Source organism: Periophthalmus magnuspinnatus, chromosome 21 (assembly GCF_009829125.3).
Source record: "Periophthalmus magnuspinnatus isolate fPerMag1 chromosome 21, fPerMag1.2.pri, whole genome shotgun sequence".
NCBI lineage: Eukaryota > Metazoa > Chordata > Actinopteri > Gobiiformes > Gobiidae > Periophthalmus > Periophthalmus magnuspinnatus.
The window spans coordinates 29,631,010-29,650,435 of record NC_047146.1 but is presented as its reverse complement, the minus strand read 5'-3'; the positions used below and the strand labels follow the sequence as shown (position 1 = coordinate 29,650,435).

The window sequence follows — 19,426 nt, the reverse complement described above, 5'->3', positions numbered from 1 at the left end:
GTTACTTTCTACATATGTTATGTGTTAACAGTTTATACCACAGAGAATTAAAATACCCTCTCTTTAAGCACTTTGATTTTGTGTAGCTGAATACATTTTCAGTTTCCCAAAAATTGATGCATGTATTGCACTGTGATAGAAATTTAAGTATAGTCATGTTGTGTATTTAAAAAGCATTTGAGATTTTTGTCGCAGCCGAGGTTTGCAAAATTTGCAGTGATACGGGAGTGTTTGAAACACGCGTCTTTGCGTCATCTATAACCAGGAGAGGATTAAACACTCAATTTTGTTAGGTAAAAGTCCACATATAGGAGCAAAGAAAGTACCTGTTCAAGATATACTTAAAGAGTAAGAAGTCATTTTGCGCATATGTTGAGGTCCTGTAAGGCTTCAAATGTATTGATTTTGATTGATAAAGATTTGTGCTGGATTTTGTTCAATAAAACGACTCCATCTAGTTGTTTTTTTTTTTGTTTTTTGTTTTTTTTTGCTCAAATTATAAATGTGTTAAAAATAAACCCTCAGCCTTTTCAGCAGGGCTAAAACAATAGTAAGCATACTTTTACTTTTCAGCTCAGTTCAAAAATGTAGTGGAATAGAAAGTACAGAGACCTGCTCTCAAATAAAGTGAAGTACAGGTAAAAATATCTACTTTAAACTTTACTTACTTATTTTTCACCAGTGTATATAACCCAAAGCCTGTTAAATATGATCTATAGCTCCTATTACATGGCATCATAGGCCGACCTGTCTCGATGTCGGGACAGCAGACTCTCTTTGACAATTTGCTGAATGTCTCTCTCTGTTCAAAGTCCACTAGCCTAAAATATCCAGGCTGAAATTAATAAATGTGTCAGATTTCTAATGTGGCCTGTTTATCTGTTTTTTCCCAAACTAAAATAATCTAAGTTCCATGTTAATACTACTGACGGATTGTACTTTGCTCCAGTGGAGGTGACAGCTGTGCAGATACCTGCTCTGATGTCCTCTGTGCTGTGGACACCTGTGCAGATGAACATGTGGACAAAATTGCTGGTACCCTTCGATAATGAAGGTTGTCCAGGTTTCTTATGTAAGTTTATTTTTTTTTAAATAGTTCTGTTGAAGCATGGTTGAAAAGCAATGTCTGACTTTCATTGGTTAAATTTCATAGATTTAAAAAAAAATTTATTATTACTTTTGTCAGATTCAAGTTATTTTTGTGACCATTGTGAGTTTTTCTTTTACTAACCGAAGGGTACCAACAATTTTGTCCATGTGTGTCCCAGAATGGAATAAATATGATCAGGATGCAGAAGGTTTGTATGCAGCCATTCGGGGTAGGTTATATTTGCTAAACTAACCCTAACCCCCCAACAAGGTAAGAGTGATGCACAAGAGCAAGAAACCTTTACAGAATGTGGTGCTCTTACAGTGGTGTTAGTTCATATAGGCCTGGTAACTAATCTAGGATTTGGAGAAAATGACAAAAGACCATTTTAGAAAACAAATACATTTCATGTAAATTTGAGAAAATACAAAAATAAACCATGTACAATCTATGTACAAATGTTTTGTACAAGAATATAATTATCAGCAGATTATATTTGATAGTCAGGTAGATCAACTCAGCACCATCAGTGCATAGATGCACACTTCGGCTGTGTCCCAATTCACCAAAATGCCCTTAAATGCACTGTTTGAAGTTCGAAATCTTTATTACAATAATAAGAATAACGCGAGAATGTTTGTTTCTGGTGAAACCGTCAAAGAGACTGAAACACAAAATCAGAAGGTTTAATGAGTTCCACAGATAAAGTGAACAATGAAGCAACAGACTCTCAGGAAAGGACAGAAAAGAGTCCTGAGATGTGCATGGTACAGCATAAAATGAAATGAACTGGCACAGCATAAAAAGTAAACAGCGCCCGCTACTGGTATTAAAGTGGTTTAGCCACAGATCAAATTGAACCTGCCCAAATACTGAGTCATAAACTGGAATATCCCACTTTATGTACAACTAATCATTGTTCTCTGGTTTATAAACTATGAATGTAAAAATGACATTGTTACCTCTGTCTCTGTTATTATGTTTTCACAAGGTGTATTTTGTTAAAGTTATAAAGAAGCTACAATTGGGAAAAAATAACTTCGAATATTATATTTGCCTACTGATATTCAAAGGGAAACATTAATTCCTTACTTCATTCAGTCTAAACAGATGACGACGACACCTTGACTCTTCTTCTATTAAATAATAAATAACTATAAAGAATTAAAAATAACGTACGTGACATACGGCAAAAGACAGCGGTGGAAGTACGGTCCGTGGTGTAGCCCTGTCCCATTTAAGCAAGATGGCGGCTACACTAAGGAGTACACATTTTCGGCTGGGTACTTCGATAGGTATGCATTTGGTGAATTGAGACACGGCCTTTGGTTATGATTGATCTCCATGGAAACGCTGGGCACATTCGTCGGGTGTGTTGAAATGGGACAGCACTTGTCGCACCGGAAGTTACGTAATGCTCTTCAACGCACACTTCGAACGGTGCATTTGAGGGCATTTTGGTGGATTGGAACACAGCCATAGGCCGTGTCTCAATTCGCCAAATGCACCTTTTGAAGGAGGCCTTCGAAGTACTCCTCATATAGTTTGAAGCCTCCGGACGAGAATGTCGTCCTCAGTGCAGCCGCCATCTTGCTGAAGTGGGACAGGCCTACACCACGGACCGCACTTCCATGGCTGTCTTTGAGCGTACGATACGTACATTATGTACGTTATTTTTAATAATTTATTATTCAATAGAAGAAAAGTCAAGATGTCGTTGTCGCAGCCGTTTCTTTCCGTTTAGATTGAATATCAATAGGCAAATATAACGATCAAGGTAATTTTTTTCTCATTTGTAGCTACTTCATAACTTTAACAAAATATACCTTGTGAAAACGTAATAACAGAGACAGAGGCAGCAGTATAATCTTTATATTCATAGTCTATAAACATGGATGCACACTTCGCTTAGGGCTGATCTCCATGGAAACGGTGGAAAGGGCAGGGCAGGTTTGTCGGGCGCATTCAGTCAGGTGCATTGAAATGGGACAGGCCTTGTTGCGCCGGAAATTACGTAAGTGCCCTTCGACACACACTTCCAATGGTGAATCTAAGGCCATTTTGGCGAATTGAGACACGGGCCATATGAAACCGAAGCGTGCATCCATGCACACTTCACGCACTGCTATATCCCATTCAAATGTTCGTACTGGTTTATCTCACCTACAACAGTGCGACACAAAACTGTTAAATCTGAATAAAGATATGTACAGGTCGTGTGTTTGATGAACAATTTCTGAATTTTCATTTGTAAATATTCTCTAGAAGCCTTCAGTCTCCATATTTGTACCATATTGGTTGTTAATGTATTTAAGACGTAGTCACAGACATAATAGTTTGACCAGCTATTAAAACAAATTAGTTCCTGACTAGTGGACTCGTAAGTTGCAGCCTTATAACATGGTACATCTCAAACGTGCATAGGCAATGTTGGTCAATTCGTTTGCCCAAAGAAACAACAGTAAACTCCGGCTGGACATGAACGTATGCATAAGTTGTCAAATCATGTACATGTCAAAAATGCAAGAACAGACTCACATGTTCTTATTTTAAATCTTTATTTCCTACAAATTAAATCCAAATATTTTACATTTGATTCTCCCACATTCACAGTGACCCGCTGCAGTGTCAACGCAATAAGTCAATGCAATCTTACATAGGTTAATATTACTGTAATAAGGCTTTAGATAGGCACACTTAAGACTCAGTGAGATCCAAGCACACAACCTGCACTTTCATCAGCTTGGCAATTGGCGAAAATACATAAATATATTAAGAAATGTCTGCATAGATACATAGAGGTTATAAATTAATTCAAGTTTCACAGGTTTGCAACCATGAAGCTAGGCCTGTCACAATAAATAACTTATCAAATTATCCTTCAATACATGTTAGATGGAACAATATTTATTGTGGGTACTTTTTCTGTGTGGTTCTGGGAAATGTTTGGTTATTGTTCTGTATTACAATGAGATTTGAGCTGTAGAAGGAATTATGAATTTCTATGACTCAATATAGATTCAAAAGAATGACTTAAAAACTATGAGCTGCAAAAAATAAATACCTGAATGCACATTCACATTTAACAATATTGTATATTTAAAATATTTTTGTGGGGGATAATTCAGCTTCATAGTTTAGTTTCAATATTATCATTTATCATCTATATTTACTACAACAATATATCGCAATTGTTATAACAGGCCTATATGCATCATCTTAACCACTGGCTTAGTTCAATATTTAACTAAGACAGTGGTTCTCAAATGGTTTGGTTTGTGTTCTCATTTGAGGTCATGATTTCAGATGGAGGGCAGGGGCCTACATAACTCTATGGGAGATTTATTTTATGATACACAAATGTTCAACCTCATCGTGTATTGTTAGGCATTTTTTATCTTAATCTTAAAGGCTCTGTACCCAATGTTTTTCTATGTATTTGAGCAAAATGTGCCTTGTCCAAGTTTAGAAATATTGTATATAAAGCTCTCGAGGTCAAAATAAGTCCACTGTGTACTGTCTGCATCCGATTTCAAAGCGCTTTTGTCAAAATCAGGAAGTGCACGTTAGCATGCTAGTTGGTGTTAGCTTTACAAGTGTGTAAATAGTTATGCTTTTGAGATAGTAAACTTGAGTACAGTGCCTTTTGAATAATGTCACAGCTGTTCAATTGATACTTTGCAGTGACATCACACTAGGGATGTACTGCTTGCATTTCTATGGTGGAATGTTCAGAAGTTATCATGGTGACACAATGAACACATATAGCAAACGCAGCCCAAAAAGTTTTAAGATGGTCTAAAACCTCAAGAGAAAACAGAAAATTGATTTAAACAACACATTTTTAGGTGCCTGAGACCAATATGAGTGTTTTTGTTCCTGTTTAAGTATTTTATTTTCAACAAAAAAAACAACTATTGGCTAATGATAACTAGCTTGTGACTGTAATGTTATTTGAGAGAAACTTGTTTAACAGCACAAATCAGTACACATGTTGTAGCCACAGCTTAGCCACCAATTTCACTTCATAGTATAGTGGTCCCTTGCTATATCGCAGTTCACTTTTTGCAGATTTTTTTTGTGCAATCTTGCATGCTTTTTTTTTACAGTGTATGAAGGTGTGTGTTCTGCGTCCTGATTGGATAATGGAGATGCTGTATCTCCTGCACAGTACAGAATGCATTTAGTCAAATTTACATAAATGTTCGATGCGAGCAGTGTGACTCTGGGGCGTCAAGAACGCATTGGACTTTACTAGTTGGACGCCTTTGCTTTTGAGGAAAAACGCCTCCGACGCGCGTCTTGGACGCTCTAGACGCACGACATCTTCACGCACGTCCAGAGTGTCGCTTGTGGTCTGCCTTTGGATGTTTTGTTTTCCTTGTGTCTTTGTGAACACTACAGACCAGGTTGAGAGAGTGACTTTCATGTATTTATTACATAAAACCCATCAACAGAGGTGATCTGGCTCCGTGACTAGCCTTTAAACAAGCCAGTGCGCCCAGCATAATTAAGTTGCTGCTAGTTTGTGGCTGATGTCTTTCTACTTGTTCTGGATAATGATGTCGCTTTGTCACTGGACCGTAGTCTCTTATTGGTTGATGCTGTGCGTCAAACACCAAAAAGCTCAGCCTTTTCATCTTTTGGATGTGCGAACGGAGCATCTGACGCCTGAACGCTCAAGACGTGACAAGTCAACACCAGATTCGCGCCCCTCTGATGCTTTGAAACATGCCACAGAAACAGTGTGGCCAAGACGTGCGTCCACGAGACTTTACATGTGAACTCAACATAGAGAAGGAGGAAAATAACAGAAGGATGACAGTAGAAATAAGTTTTGATAAGGATGCAAAAAGTTGTAACCATTGTGCGGATGGAGTCAGCTTTAGCTTTGTAGATCAGTGACTGCAGGAATTTTTTTTTTTTTTTTTACAAAAAAACAGCCTTACATTATATACAATAATTGTAAAAAATTAAGTTTTCTACTTTGTCTGAGGCTTTGTTAGACTTCTAAACTTTGTTTAACACAGAATGGTATACAGTTTTCCCTTGAAACAAAATCCACAGAGTTTGCCTACAGCAAGCGTCACACCCACAGGAAATGTTGATGACATCAGCTGCAAAATACCAATACTAAAAAGATAAGGGAAAATATATATAGATAAGACATTTAACTTTATGTAATTACTGGGCTTATTGACTTGACACAAAAATTAGCAGAGATATTAATCATATGCCAGGTCTAGAAATCTGCAATCTGACTGAATTCCACTGAATTCTGCCCTGTCCTCTAGCTCAATTTTAAACTATATTAAATCTATTTTGCCTATTTATTTTTGTTGCTAGAATCTCTCTGGGTCATGTACTTTACTTGTCATTTGTCATAGTATTTTTATACGTAATTTAGGCATTTAAAATGGGGTGGACCTAGTATATCTGTTTAGTAGAAAAGCAACAAATTATGATTTTAGTATTAGGCATTTTTTCTAGTTCAGGTTACATTATTCTTTATTGTGAATTTCTGTTTTGTTTTTAATTTTTTTTAATAGCAATTACAACTTCAGCACATACTCGGTCTCCATTACCAATTTACTAATTACTCATTACCATTTGAAAACCACTGCTTAAAGGAACTGCAAGATTTGACATGATGTTCCATTTATTTATGTGATAATTTGGTGTTTTGGTTCTCAAGATGATTATCCAATCAGAAAGCAGAATGAGGCTCATATATGTCTCATTTGGGTTGCCATTTTCAATGCTGAAATCCAGTTGGTTTAAACCTAAAAAGGACCCTTCTCTGGCTGCAGGCACTGGGGTTTAGGTAGTGAGGATTCAGGTCATTCCCAGTGTTAGTGCATACTCTGGAGCCCAGTGAGTGAATTCTGGAAGTTCTGAGCTTTCATATGAGCCATGTCCTTACAGTGAGTGAGGAGGTAAAACTTGTGACTGAGAACAACACGTGTCCTCTATCTGCAGGTTAAGGAACAGCTGTGACTGTACCTTTTAAGAGTAAGATCCTTTAAAGGAACACTGGGCTACATTTTGCACTCTTAACATTTCAACATTTATTTGCCAAGTTCACTACCAAATGAAAACTACAACATTAAGTTTTAGGTTTTGTTTGTGTAATTATTTGCCCTTGTCCTCCATCTACATTTTTATATCAATCACATAATTTTGGAAAGAAATACCAAAACATAAAATTCACAAATGTTGAAAATGATCATGTTAACATAATCGTTAACATGTTTTTTACAAAAAAAAATAAAAATCAGTTTTTTGCTTCAAGTGGATTGGGGCAGGAAGAGAGTAAAATCTGGTTGAATATGATGTTTAAATTGATTGTTAAATAGCTTTTCATCTCAAAGTAAAGCTATAGGTGATTTATAATATTGTTTGTGACATTCCATGAACACAACTTATTCAGTTAATATGGCACAACTGTGAGGGTAAACTAGTTGCAAAATGTAACTTAGAGCAGAGTTCCATATTTGGAATTCTGTCCACAAGTTTCATAGCAACCAAAGAACTAATGCAGAGAGAAGCTGTTGAAGGTAACGCCACCTATAGCGCTGATTTAGTAGCCAGCGGACACTTAGCAACAGGTTTGATTCACAGCGTTTCTAACACAAGCAGGAGTCTATTAGTTTGAAGAATGGCAGCTATATTCCCAATGCTACATTCTTACTTCAATATTACATTTTTGAGACCATTAAGACTTAATTGTAGCTCATTGTAAACAATTTAATTAGAAAATAAGTAAAAAAAAAAAATTACAATCTAGGTTCACATGGTAAGCATTTTGAAAACAAAGTGTACGTAATTTATCACCAATTAGCATACTTGTTTAAGTTGTACCTTTGAGTTGTGTATGGGTAGACATTTTGATAACGTAACCAAATGTAAAACTACAATGAAAATCTAAAACTAGGGGGCACTGTAGGAAATGTATTTAACTTACAAAAAACTGTTCACTTTAAGATAATTGTTCTGATTTTCTCAAAGTAAGGTGCATTATGTAACTTTTCTGGCATCTCCCACTTGCTTGTCTCGATACAGATGTTGTTGCTTTGCCAGGAATGTTCCACAGTACGGCATTAAACTTCTATCAAGCAGGTGCTGCCAACAGCAAGTTACAAGTTAGATCGGTGGAGAGGCTACCCACTCACAGAAAGAATGCATGTTTTTAGCAATAAAAACACTTGATAGTAAGTAAATGCAAGATTGGAATTCAAGGCATAACATTAACATCTCTATGGAGACAAGTCGGTGGTGGACCCTCCAACAGAAAAAATACATAGTGCATATTTTAAAAGAAAAACACTTAAAAAGCAGCTTGAATTTTCATAAATACTTGCCTATGTGTGGACATAACCACTCTGAGTTATTAATCCCTGACTTTGGAGCTAAGGCACACATTTATACCTAAAATGAAAGCTTAAACTATAAAATGAAAAAGCAAATGTATCAAATAAGACAATAATGATACATTTTTTCCTGTTGATGTAAATTTGCATCCAATGAAATGTTACAACTTTAAATTAATACAACTAATGATTTTCCTCATTTGTGAATGCTACTTTACCTGACAAATAAATAAAGATTGAAGTTGTGAATGAAGTGGCTACAGAGGAACAGTTTAAGGCCCGGACTTTAGTCGCTCTCACTGCCGGATTCGCTGAGCTGCAGGTCGTTTTCTGAAAAACAAAACAAAACAAAAACAACAAAAAAAAGGATTTCATTATAACGAAAAGACAACACTACTTCAAAAAGGTGCTGTACCAGATTTTTACCTTCTTAATCTCATGAAAACAGAACTAGTTCATTTTAAACATCTTAGAGCTGTGAAAAGTGCTTGCAAACCACTTTTTAGACCACTGCAAACTAATTTTTCACACGTGCTGCTGCACTCTGAACCAACTCCAGTGCGCACTAGACTTTGTTCCGTTTACACTTTTCGGTCAATCTTGAGCACCATAAGCCATATGATCAGCTGGTCACCAAATGTATTTCCATGACAATGCTTCTTTTCTTTCACCTGTGGCTGAATACACCGTGAGGACGGCATGTGATGGTGGTGGAGGACAAAAAACTTTTTGAATGACACAGACAGATTGCGGCTTATCTGAGCAGACACACCCAGGCTCAGCTGTGCAGAGAGAGGCAGGAGGAAACGTGTCGCTGATATTAAGTGGATCCAAATTGCCACATATGAATGTGTCAAACAACAGATTTGCTGCAATGCAAATACATGATCCAAGCTTTTTTATGCCCAATTCCAAACGCAACTCTGAATGTTCAGATTCAGATTCAGAAAACTTTATTGATCCCAGAGGGCAATTCATTTGCAGCATTCTCAGAGCAGTTCTCACTCTAGCATACACACAAACACACACAGTGTGTCAGTCCAAGCACAATATAGGAACAATATACATAAAAACAACAGTGCAAAACTTCAAGAACCACTACCCTTGGAATTTAGCAATTTAATCGCTGAGGGAACAAAAGAATTTGAAAAACGATTTGTTTTCCTTATTGGAGCATAAAAGCGATGTCCTTAAGGCATCACGACGTCCTGAAGGCATCATGTGACATGAATGTGACTGTTGGATTCACACCAGCCCAAGCACCAGCCCTGATCTCTGAACGAATGCATCTTTTACATCATGCTCTTTTATACCAACCCAATAGACCAGAATGGAGTTTTGCTGTGACTGTAAAGCTAACAACAATTAGCATGCTAATGCACACTGATAATCAGACAATAATGCTTTCTAATTTAATGCAGACAGCAGCAGCATACAATATTATCTGTACTGAGGCAAAACCAATTTTACTTTATTACATGAACCTTTAAAAAGGTACACACCACTCCCTTTCATTTTTGCAGTTTATTGCACTTGTATTAGTTTGTCAGTCCATTTGTCAATTATTTTGGATGCTTTTAAAATGTGAATTTTGAACAGAATCTTAATATTAAAACAGTGCAAATCTAATGGCAATATTTGTGAGAAAAACTGCAATAAGAAATTTTTCCCAAATCATTCAGCCCTACTGTACTTACTGAGTGTATTGATGCTAGCTCCGGAGCTCTCCTGTGGCCTGTTTGGTTGGTTGAGGAGGGGCATGCTGTGATACCCGCCCTGTGTACCCGCTGTGCTCTGGGCACCCTGGGGCAGAGATGAGGAAGAGGGGTTCTTCTGTTCTTCATCTTCATCGCTGCTGCTTGAGTCATCACTGCTGGAGGAAGAGGAGCCGTTTGAGGAGCTATCACTGCTGCTGAGCTGGTCCATACCCTGAGCCTCTGCCATCAGCTCTGCATGGAAGAAAGGGGAGAGATGGGGAGGGAAAAATAAGCATGAGATAATCTGTACAGTAAGCGGCCATGACTATGGTTAAGAAAAATTATAATTAAAATAATGTGCTTATACGGGACATTTTACAAATTGCATTAGAGTCACATGCTTTTCTGCATCTTTGCATTTCACCTTATGATCAATGACTGGATTTCTGCTTAGACAGCTATTTCCACACACCACCACCGGACAAGGTGCAGAGAATCCTAGCAGAATCATGTTCTGACAATTTCATTCAAACATGCCACCATAGCTGATTGTTCGGTGTACACGCATTCACACACTTGGGGAAATGAGCTACGTGGGGCGTAGGCAAAGATAAAAAAGCCCTGCACTGCAACAGCGTCACCCATAGGTACAAGATAGATACACGTGTGGGATGGATAAGGTCTTATTGATTGAAGGCTTTCACTGTGCACAATGAACCATAAAATCCCCTCAATGAAGACAGCAGGAGAGAATACCATCTCGTCACATGTAGGGATGGGATTGCGATAAAAAACATCCGCAATTAATCATTTGTGGCATTTTTTAATAATTGTAACCATCGCGCACGATTATGGCTGAAAATGAGTCAAAACTGTACCCACTTGTAAATAGGCAGTATGACAGAGACAGAGAGAACGTGTGAGTGTTGAATGTATTTTTGGGCACTGATGTATCTATTTTAAGGGGCAGGTGTTTTAATATATTTTGCATATTGGTGAATTGTGGAGAAGCCCAACCAGGGACGGGAGTTGAGAATTAGCTTTTGCTATAAACTCTATATGCATCACATCAGCTGCAATGTTCATGTTGTAACTATGTCAGATTGCATTGTCCCTGTCAAATAAATATATAAATAAATAAATACAAAATAATTGCCTTTACGGCACCATTCTGCCTCATGTTTGCAGTTTCAACACAATGTTTAGATGTTAGTTCTGGTGTTTGCCCACTCTGTCATAGCAATGACACTTGGTAGCTTCTGTGCTTATCTCTGTCTGAACTATATTCTGCCAGATATCAACAATAAACAAAGTCTGATCCGTAACTCTCCACAGGAACGTGCCAGAGCGCGCCTCACCCATGCACACAGATGAGATGCTAATGTGTGCACATCTTATATTTTTACCTACAATAATGCAAACTGCAGAATAAGACAACACCTTTCAAATGGTAGACAAATGAAGTCTATACTGTTGGCCATAAATATTGATTGCAGACACAGCGAGAGGTGGGTTCACTCTACAACTAAGACTTCAAAATATCAGACAGGCTTGATATCAGTCACAGCTCGCCTTTGGCCATACAACGGTTCTAATCTTTGTCTCACTGAGACCTACAACCCACGTTTTTTAGCTACGACTTAAGATTTTCCCCATGATCATAAATCTTTCGCCTTAGATGTCCAAAATTGCACAGTGGACACCCAGGTTAAAACAATACTAAACAAGGAATACTTTGAATCATCACTAGCCACATCCACTAAACCTCAGCTTTAATGTGTGTTAAACCAGTGCATCTGTAATTACCTCTCTCAATGTCATCCATGGGGGAGGTGGGGGAGGTCTTTCCTTTGGGGGGGCTCTTTGAGGCACTGGATGGTTTGTTGTTCCTCAATTGAGTGAGACGACTGGTCTGCTGTTCCAGACGAGACTGGATCTTACTGCTGCCCTCCGCTCTGCACACAACACCACAACACAATGGCTTTATAATACATACTGTAGGGTTTAAAGACCTTGCCCCCTTCCCCACCATGTATTTGCGTAAACTTAATATTGCCCTAGTATAGATATATTGTATAAGCAAATCTTGAGGTCAAAATATGTCCGCTGTGTACTGCCTACACCTAATTACAAATAATAATAATCAGAAAGTGCACTGTTAGCAGGCTAGTTGTTGGTAGCTTTCCAGTGGCAGCACAACTCCACTCTGGCCTTTGAAAATTGTAAATATGCTTATAAACGTGTCACTGTGAATAATTAGCACACTTTGAATTCATAAGGTAACTGAGGAATAACTGAACCATTGAAAACCATTTAAAATGAACTACTTCTGTTTTTCACTTTTTTGCAATAGTTTACAGTGCCTTTTATTCAGAAATAATTACATTTTCTAATACAGATGCTCATTCTTTAGCAGATTCCACTCACCTCGTTTTCTTGACAGCAATGTTACTGCTGAGTTTCTCAAGTCTGTACTCTCCGGTGTCATGGTTCACAATGAGGATACATTCCTTCATGTACGGACGTTTGGATCCTTTAAATACTGTGACTGGAGCACTGGACCCCTGGGGTGGAAAATGTAAATTTATTGTTATTATTATTATTACACAAAATTTAAGTCATGTTAGAATGTCTGAGTATTCTCTTATTAATTCAAAGCTTAAAATGCTCTGTTCCACCTTGTCATGTCATGAAGCAGTAGTTTTCAAGGTAACAGTTGCCTTTTACCTTTTGTTTAGTAGAGATTGCATAAATCTGTATAAATCTTAAAATCACAGTGTTTCACCTTGTGATGTCATGGTAATACAGAATGCACTCCAGAGGGTTTTGAGTTTGAGAAAATAACACACAAACCCTCCATATTTAGCTTGAGTTCAACTTATGTGAATGAAACGAAACACAACTCCAGGTATGTTTTTGATAAAGAAACATTATAACATAAATCAGAAAATGGCTTAATACGGGTCCTTTAAAAGGTACACTGTACCTTGAAAAACATTTATTCATATTACGAGTGGGCTCTCCTCTTCACAGATTTGACCTGTAATTGTTTGCACAAGCCGTTTGCCTCCATGAAGACATTTTTTTTTTTTTCCCCAGGCAAAGCAATAACATTTTCATAGAGACAAAGAAATGATAGGCCCTTCACCAGAAAACTTACATAGTGCACATTTTAACATAATTGAAACACATTCTAACCCACACAACAATGACACTATGCATTCAATTCTAAAATGTAAAAATTTGATTTTGATACAATGGACAAGCCTCATTGCTCAATGCTGATTTCGATACCACAGCAATAATGATAATAATTCTATAAGGCAATCAAATGTACACTATTCTGGAAAGATCATATATTGATTTAATTATGTGATTTTTTTTTTCAGTATCGAAACTTCAAATCTAGTTTCGGCAGTAGTTTTATTATTGAATAATACCTGGGTATTATCCACTACAGTAGCAAGTTTTCCCTCATATGACTACTTTTTATATACCGTATTTTCCGCACTATAAGGCGCATCGGAATATAAGGCGCACCTTCAATGAATGGCCTATTTTAAAACAAATTTCATATATAGGGCGCACCGCATTATAAGGCGCATAGAATATAAACTACTGTAGTAGCTGGAGTTGTGTTACGCATCCACGAGATGGAGCTGCGCTGAAGGGAATGTCAACAAAACAGTCAGATAAGTCAGTCAAACTCACAAAACAAGTTAATGCATTCACAATATCCTCCTGAGCCCCTGCGACCTCATACGAGGACATTACATGTTTGCCTCTTGGCACAATGATACTCAATTTTTTAAATCTTTGACCTGTTGGCCACATTTGGAGGAGCTGCCCCCGCCATCTTGTGGTGATATTACAGAATTACACCAATGTCAGAAGGAAAACAATGGCGGTAATTTCAGCAAAAGACTTCTACAAGAGTTCTTGGAAGAAAAATGACCCAGGTAAAAATTCTATGCAAATTTTATGAAAGAAACCAATGTATTTATGTACAATAATGTCTCTAGCTTCATATGGAGTTTAAAATTTGACACATTTTAGTAGTAGTAGCAGGCTAGGACGTCAGTAAAAGTGAAGCACTCATTTGAGGACACTAGGACTATGTACCGCTATTGGTTCTACCATGTTATTAGTTAACTTTGGAAGATTTAGATGAGTTTACAGTTGTAAATAGCTATTTTCATATCATATCATATATTCAACCATATATTTGCTTAGTCATGTGGTTTACAGTTGTAAATAGTATACTAAAAAACTAAACGATACAGCTAGCCTCTATGATAGCCATGTGTCTTTGATATACTGTAGATTTTGATGTTATTTTTTCACATTGCAGGGAAACTTTCATTGTCAAGAGCAGAACAATTGCTCATGGCAATTGCAGACAACTCTGAGGTAGAGGACTTTTCAGATGAGGAAGATTATCATCCTACTTTGTTTCAAGTCACTCCACAAAATGTTGATCTCATGGATGATCAACCTGATTCTTCTTCACCTGATTCATCAGGAGATGATTCAGATGAAGAATACACAACCACCTGATGCAGCTGAAGATAGCGACTCTGAGAATGAGAGTCAGCCACATCATCCACAAGTGCACAGATGATGACCTGAAAGATGAGCGATCAAGTTGGCAGCCAATGGATTATGTGGAGCAATACATTGACTTGGAGCTGATGAAACTCATTGCTGACTGTACAAATGCCATGTCCCTGGCTAACAGTGGGGGATCTCTCAAAACTTCAGTTGATTAGATTTATCACTTTTTTGGAGCAGCAATCTTGATGTCTTGCATGCCTTATCCACAAACAAGGATGTATTGGGCCAATGGCCTACGAATCCCTGCCATTAGTGACACAATGTCACGTGATCGCTTCTTCAAACTGCGGAGCCATCTGAAAGTAGTCATTGATGATGATGTTTCAGAAGACAAGAGGAAAATCGACAAATTTTGGAAGGTGAGGCCTTATATGGACCGCATACTTGCCGGCTGCCGCCTTCAGGCTCATCCAGAATGCGTCTCAATAGACGAGCAGATGATCCCTTTTACTGGGGCCTGTCCATTCAGACAATAGGTGCCACTAAAGCCAAATCCAGTGGGAATGAAGAACTTTGTACTGGCATCCGTGGATGGACTCGTTCTAGACTTTGAAGTCTATCAAGGTTCAAAGACACTGGCTTCGAAGGTTCAGAACTCAGATGGATTGGGTCTAGGAATACTGGTCATCAAACGTCTGTCTGAAACCCTCACTGCTGGCACAAAAGTGTATTGTGATCGCTTCTTTACCACCATATCTGCTGTTGACCATATGCTGAAGGATGAGATATATCTTACTGGTACAATGATGAAGGGTAGAGTCAAACAAGCAATGAAAAAGTTACCTGATGACAAAACCCTGAAACACCAAGGAAGAGGTGCCTTCGCCACAGTAACCAGGGCAGATGGGAAACTATGTGTGGTCAAGTGGTATGACAACAAGCTAGTTGTGATACTCTCCACTGTTCACTCAGAGCAGCCAGAAGACACTTGTGAGCGGTGGTCCAGGAAGGAAAAAAAGTGTGTGACCATCACACGACCAAACATTGTGCAAGAGTACAACTCAAAGATGGGAGGAGTTGACATGTCAGATAGGATGATGAGCTACTATCGAATGTGTGTGCGGATGAAGAAGTGGACTATTCACATGATGATGCACTTCACAAATCTTGATCTTGTAAACAGCTGGCTGTTGTATCGCAGAGATAACCAGGAAAATGGCACCCCAAAGAAAGCCATCATGAAGTTTCTTGAGTTTCGCATGGTAGTGGCTCAGGTTTTCCTCAGCAAATGTGATGCTCTTCGTGAAGAAGCTCATGTCGCAGAAGAAGAGAATGAAAACAGGCACCTTCCACCACCAGGCAAAAAATCTCAAGTTGTTCCAATCCCCCACCTCTCAGTCCGTTTCAGCGCTGCTCATCTCCTGGAGATGGTAGCCTTGAAAAGCCCCATGCGTTGCAGAGCACAAGACTGCACTGGAAAATCCCGTGTGCGATGCATAACATGCAATGTTAGGCAACTGCTTTGCAGCATTTCACACTGGCCAATAGGTCTTTTCCAAACAGGCAGACAGACAGAGAGAGAAGCTAGCCACAGTTCAAAGGAATTCTATTGTTTTTGGACTGTTACCGTTACAAAAAACCCAAACACAAATAATATTTGGCATTATTTGCTCTGTTATTTATTAATTTATTCAGCCATGTTTAGGGCTTGAAATAAACTGATTACACAGTACTTTCCAATTTAATTTCTGTAAAGCCATGTTTCAGGCTTGTAAAAAAGAGCTGTTTACATTTTATGTATACATTTGATGTTTACTTTTTCAAATAAACTGTTGTATACTTTTTTGACCAATGGAGTTTATTTGTGTCATATAGTAAGGTCGACCCACTGTACTCGTATGAGGACATTCATTTTTGAGAGAACTACATATAGTATTAAGCTGAAATTTTGAATTTAAACTAATTAGGACCTTCTGGCCTCAAAGAGCAAAGAATGTTTCTAAAGGTTATGATAGACCCACTGTCCTCATACAAGGACATGTTTTTTTGCAAAAACTACTTCCTGTACAAAATCACCCTTTAGGTATTATATTTATTAGGTCCTACTTATCCCAAATAACAATAAGAAATATAAAATGCACACCAGACAAAAGCTCGGGTCTCAGGAGGTTAAAGTAACTCTCGAAATAGTGCAACGTAATAACAATAACTCAACGTTGTTCAAACGTTAATGTCCATATTCACAATATCTCCCAGCCTTGTTTAGTTGTAAACACGTGAAAGAAACGCGTAAAGCCTCACTTTTTCAGTTCATTCCTCATTCACGAATCCGTCGAGTTCTTCCTCTTCAGTGTCTGAGTTGAACAGTTGATCGAGCTCATTCAAAGTGCCCGATTCTGTCTCGTCAAAATCGCCATTATCCGTGTCGCTGCTGTTGTCTAACAGTTCAGTGACAATTCCTGCCTTCGTGAAACTCGGACCACAGTTGAGACTGATATATCAGCCCAGGCATCTGCAATCCATTGGCAGATTGTGGCGTATGTCGCCCGGCGCTGTCTCCCCGTTATCCCTATAGCGTCGGATCCTGTCGTCGCAGATACAGCGGGTTGCGGACTTTCCAGCAGCGTAACTCCGCGCCCAGTTGTGCTCTCATGTAAACTCAAACGGCGTCTCAAAGCGGAGACACGGGGCTATCTAAATATTTTACCGTCATTACGGTAATCTGCCTCTGTTGTCCTGAAGGTGACGAATGAGAGCGCGGGGCTGCGGGGATTTTCACTCATTTATTCGACGCGTAAAAGAAAAAATACGGATGGATGTGTAAAATAGAAGTAGTTGTGTGGAAAAAATGCAGCAAATGCTGATACTTCGTTTAACATGATTTTTATGGCTAAAAAATAATAAAAGTGTAGGTCTAGGTGAGCTATACTGGCCCATAGTGTGCTCAGTCCTTAAAGGGATATTACCGCTATTACTTCAGCGACGCCTCCTGACTACGGGTGTCATAATTGACCAATATTGATCCATATATAAGGCGCATCGGATTATAAGGCGCACTGTGGGTTTTTGAGAAAATTAAAGGCTTTTAGGTGCGCCTTATAGTGCGGAAAATACGGTAGACCTTTTACCTCTAAATTTGGTAATGTTATCGTGACTTGTTCTCCTTTGCCGACTTCAAGCTCTCCTTCACATGTTGTGTCAATAGAGGCTGGTTTGAAGTCATCTGATAAAAGACAAAAGATTACAATTACGATTATTCATTTTACCAGACAACACTACAAAGCATAATGAATAAATCATCATCATGTTTCAAAATATTTATAAGAACATTAAGCAGGAAAAATATCTGCATCGGCTATTAGGGTTGTATAATATATATATATATATATATATATATATATATATATATATATATATATATATACATACATACATACATACATACATACATTTTAGAAACATTTTTAGAACGAAATCAATATATATATCCCAATTCCAAGACTGTAATATCAACTCGAGTCCAGCAGATGACAGTAGCACCTTTGCAAAGATAATGCTAACACGTTAGCATTAGTTAGTTGACAGCTGAGCCCAACTATAACCTTTAAATAAAGTACAACATAGACCAATTACCATTAAAAGTAAACTCAGACTAACCCCCCTATATGGATGGAAATAACCGATTAAAATCGAAAAATACAATGTTGATATTATTAAAAGCGTGACAGCTGGAAAGTTTGTGTTAGCGATTAAAGCTAACTAGCTGCTACGATCATTCAGTGAAAACTTACATCGCACTGTGTGGTAGGCACTTTTGGGATGTTTCTCGAAGGTCTCCCCTAATTTCAGCACATGTTCTTGGTTGTCAAAGTTCGAATACGCGGTCCCGTTCATTGTGAAAGTTGCATTAGACCGAAAAACTTTACTGTTCTTTTTTTTTTATCCGATAATAACCATCTATGGTTGCCTCATTGGGCCCTTTAAGTCCCGCCCCCGCCGTGTTATGATTGGCCCATAGGAGTAGCAGTATCTTAATCTAATTGGTCTATTGTCTGTTAATCAAAGTGCTTAGATGACGGAGTAACATCCACGCTGTGAAAACATGGCTCTATTAAAATGACTAGTAATATAATAATTAGTACTATATAGTATATATTATAACTACTAATAAGTAGAATAATAACTAGAACAATAGTCAGGAGACACGGCAGGGCCATTGGTTTTGTGGCTAAAATGTCTGCTTCAGCCATGTAGACTATAAACCAGTGGCTGCGTTTGTGTGTCGCGTTTGTGCGTGAAACTAGAAAGATGCATTGCGATCAATAACGGAATAGGAATGGTCATTTTTTTATTGATAGTACTCATGTGTGGCCAATGGACTGTCATCTTTCATAATTTTTCACAAATGACTACATTCAGTGGCTAAAATAGTCACCAAAGAAGGCTAGCAAATTACCCTACTGATTGTAATGCATTAGAATTTATTTTATTTATTTATTGGTTTATTTGACAGGGACAGTATACATTAATAGCATTGCTGCAAATGCACCAGAATTAGCCAAAAGGCTATTTTTCATCCGTTGTCCCTGGACAGATGGCAAACCTGTCTCCCTAAAAACAAGAGTAAAATCACAATCAGAATCAAAAGACTTTTATTGCCATCGTCTGTGAACACAATTCACAAACTAGGAACTTGCTGCGGTGAAAAAGAGTTA

General features: G+C 38.0%; 1 protein-coding gene across 1 annotated transcript; it reads right to left on the bottom strand.

Moving 5' to 3' along the window:
* Positions 1–3,641: 3,641 nt before the first annotated feature.
* eaf2 (ELL associated factor 2) lies at positions 3,642–18,706 on the bottom strand. The gene is made up of 6 exons (XM_033986904.2): positions 18,503–18,706; positions 17,840–17,934; positions 12,585–12,721; positions 11,964–12,112; positions 10,158–10,409; positions 3,642–8,790 (listed from the first exon to the last, which is right to left on the bottom strand). Exons 1-6 carry the CDS (start codon positions 18,603–18,605, stop codon positions 8,747–8,749), a joined length of 780 nt encoding a protein of 259 aa, XP_033842795.1. The 5' UTR covers positions 18,606–18,706; the 3' UTR covers positions 3,642–8,746.
* Between the last annotated feature and the right edge of the window lie 720 nt (positions 18,707–19,426).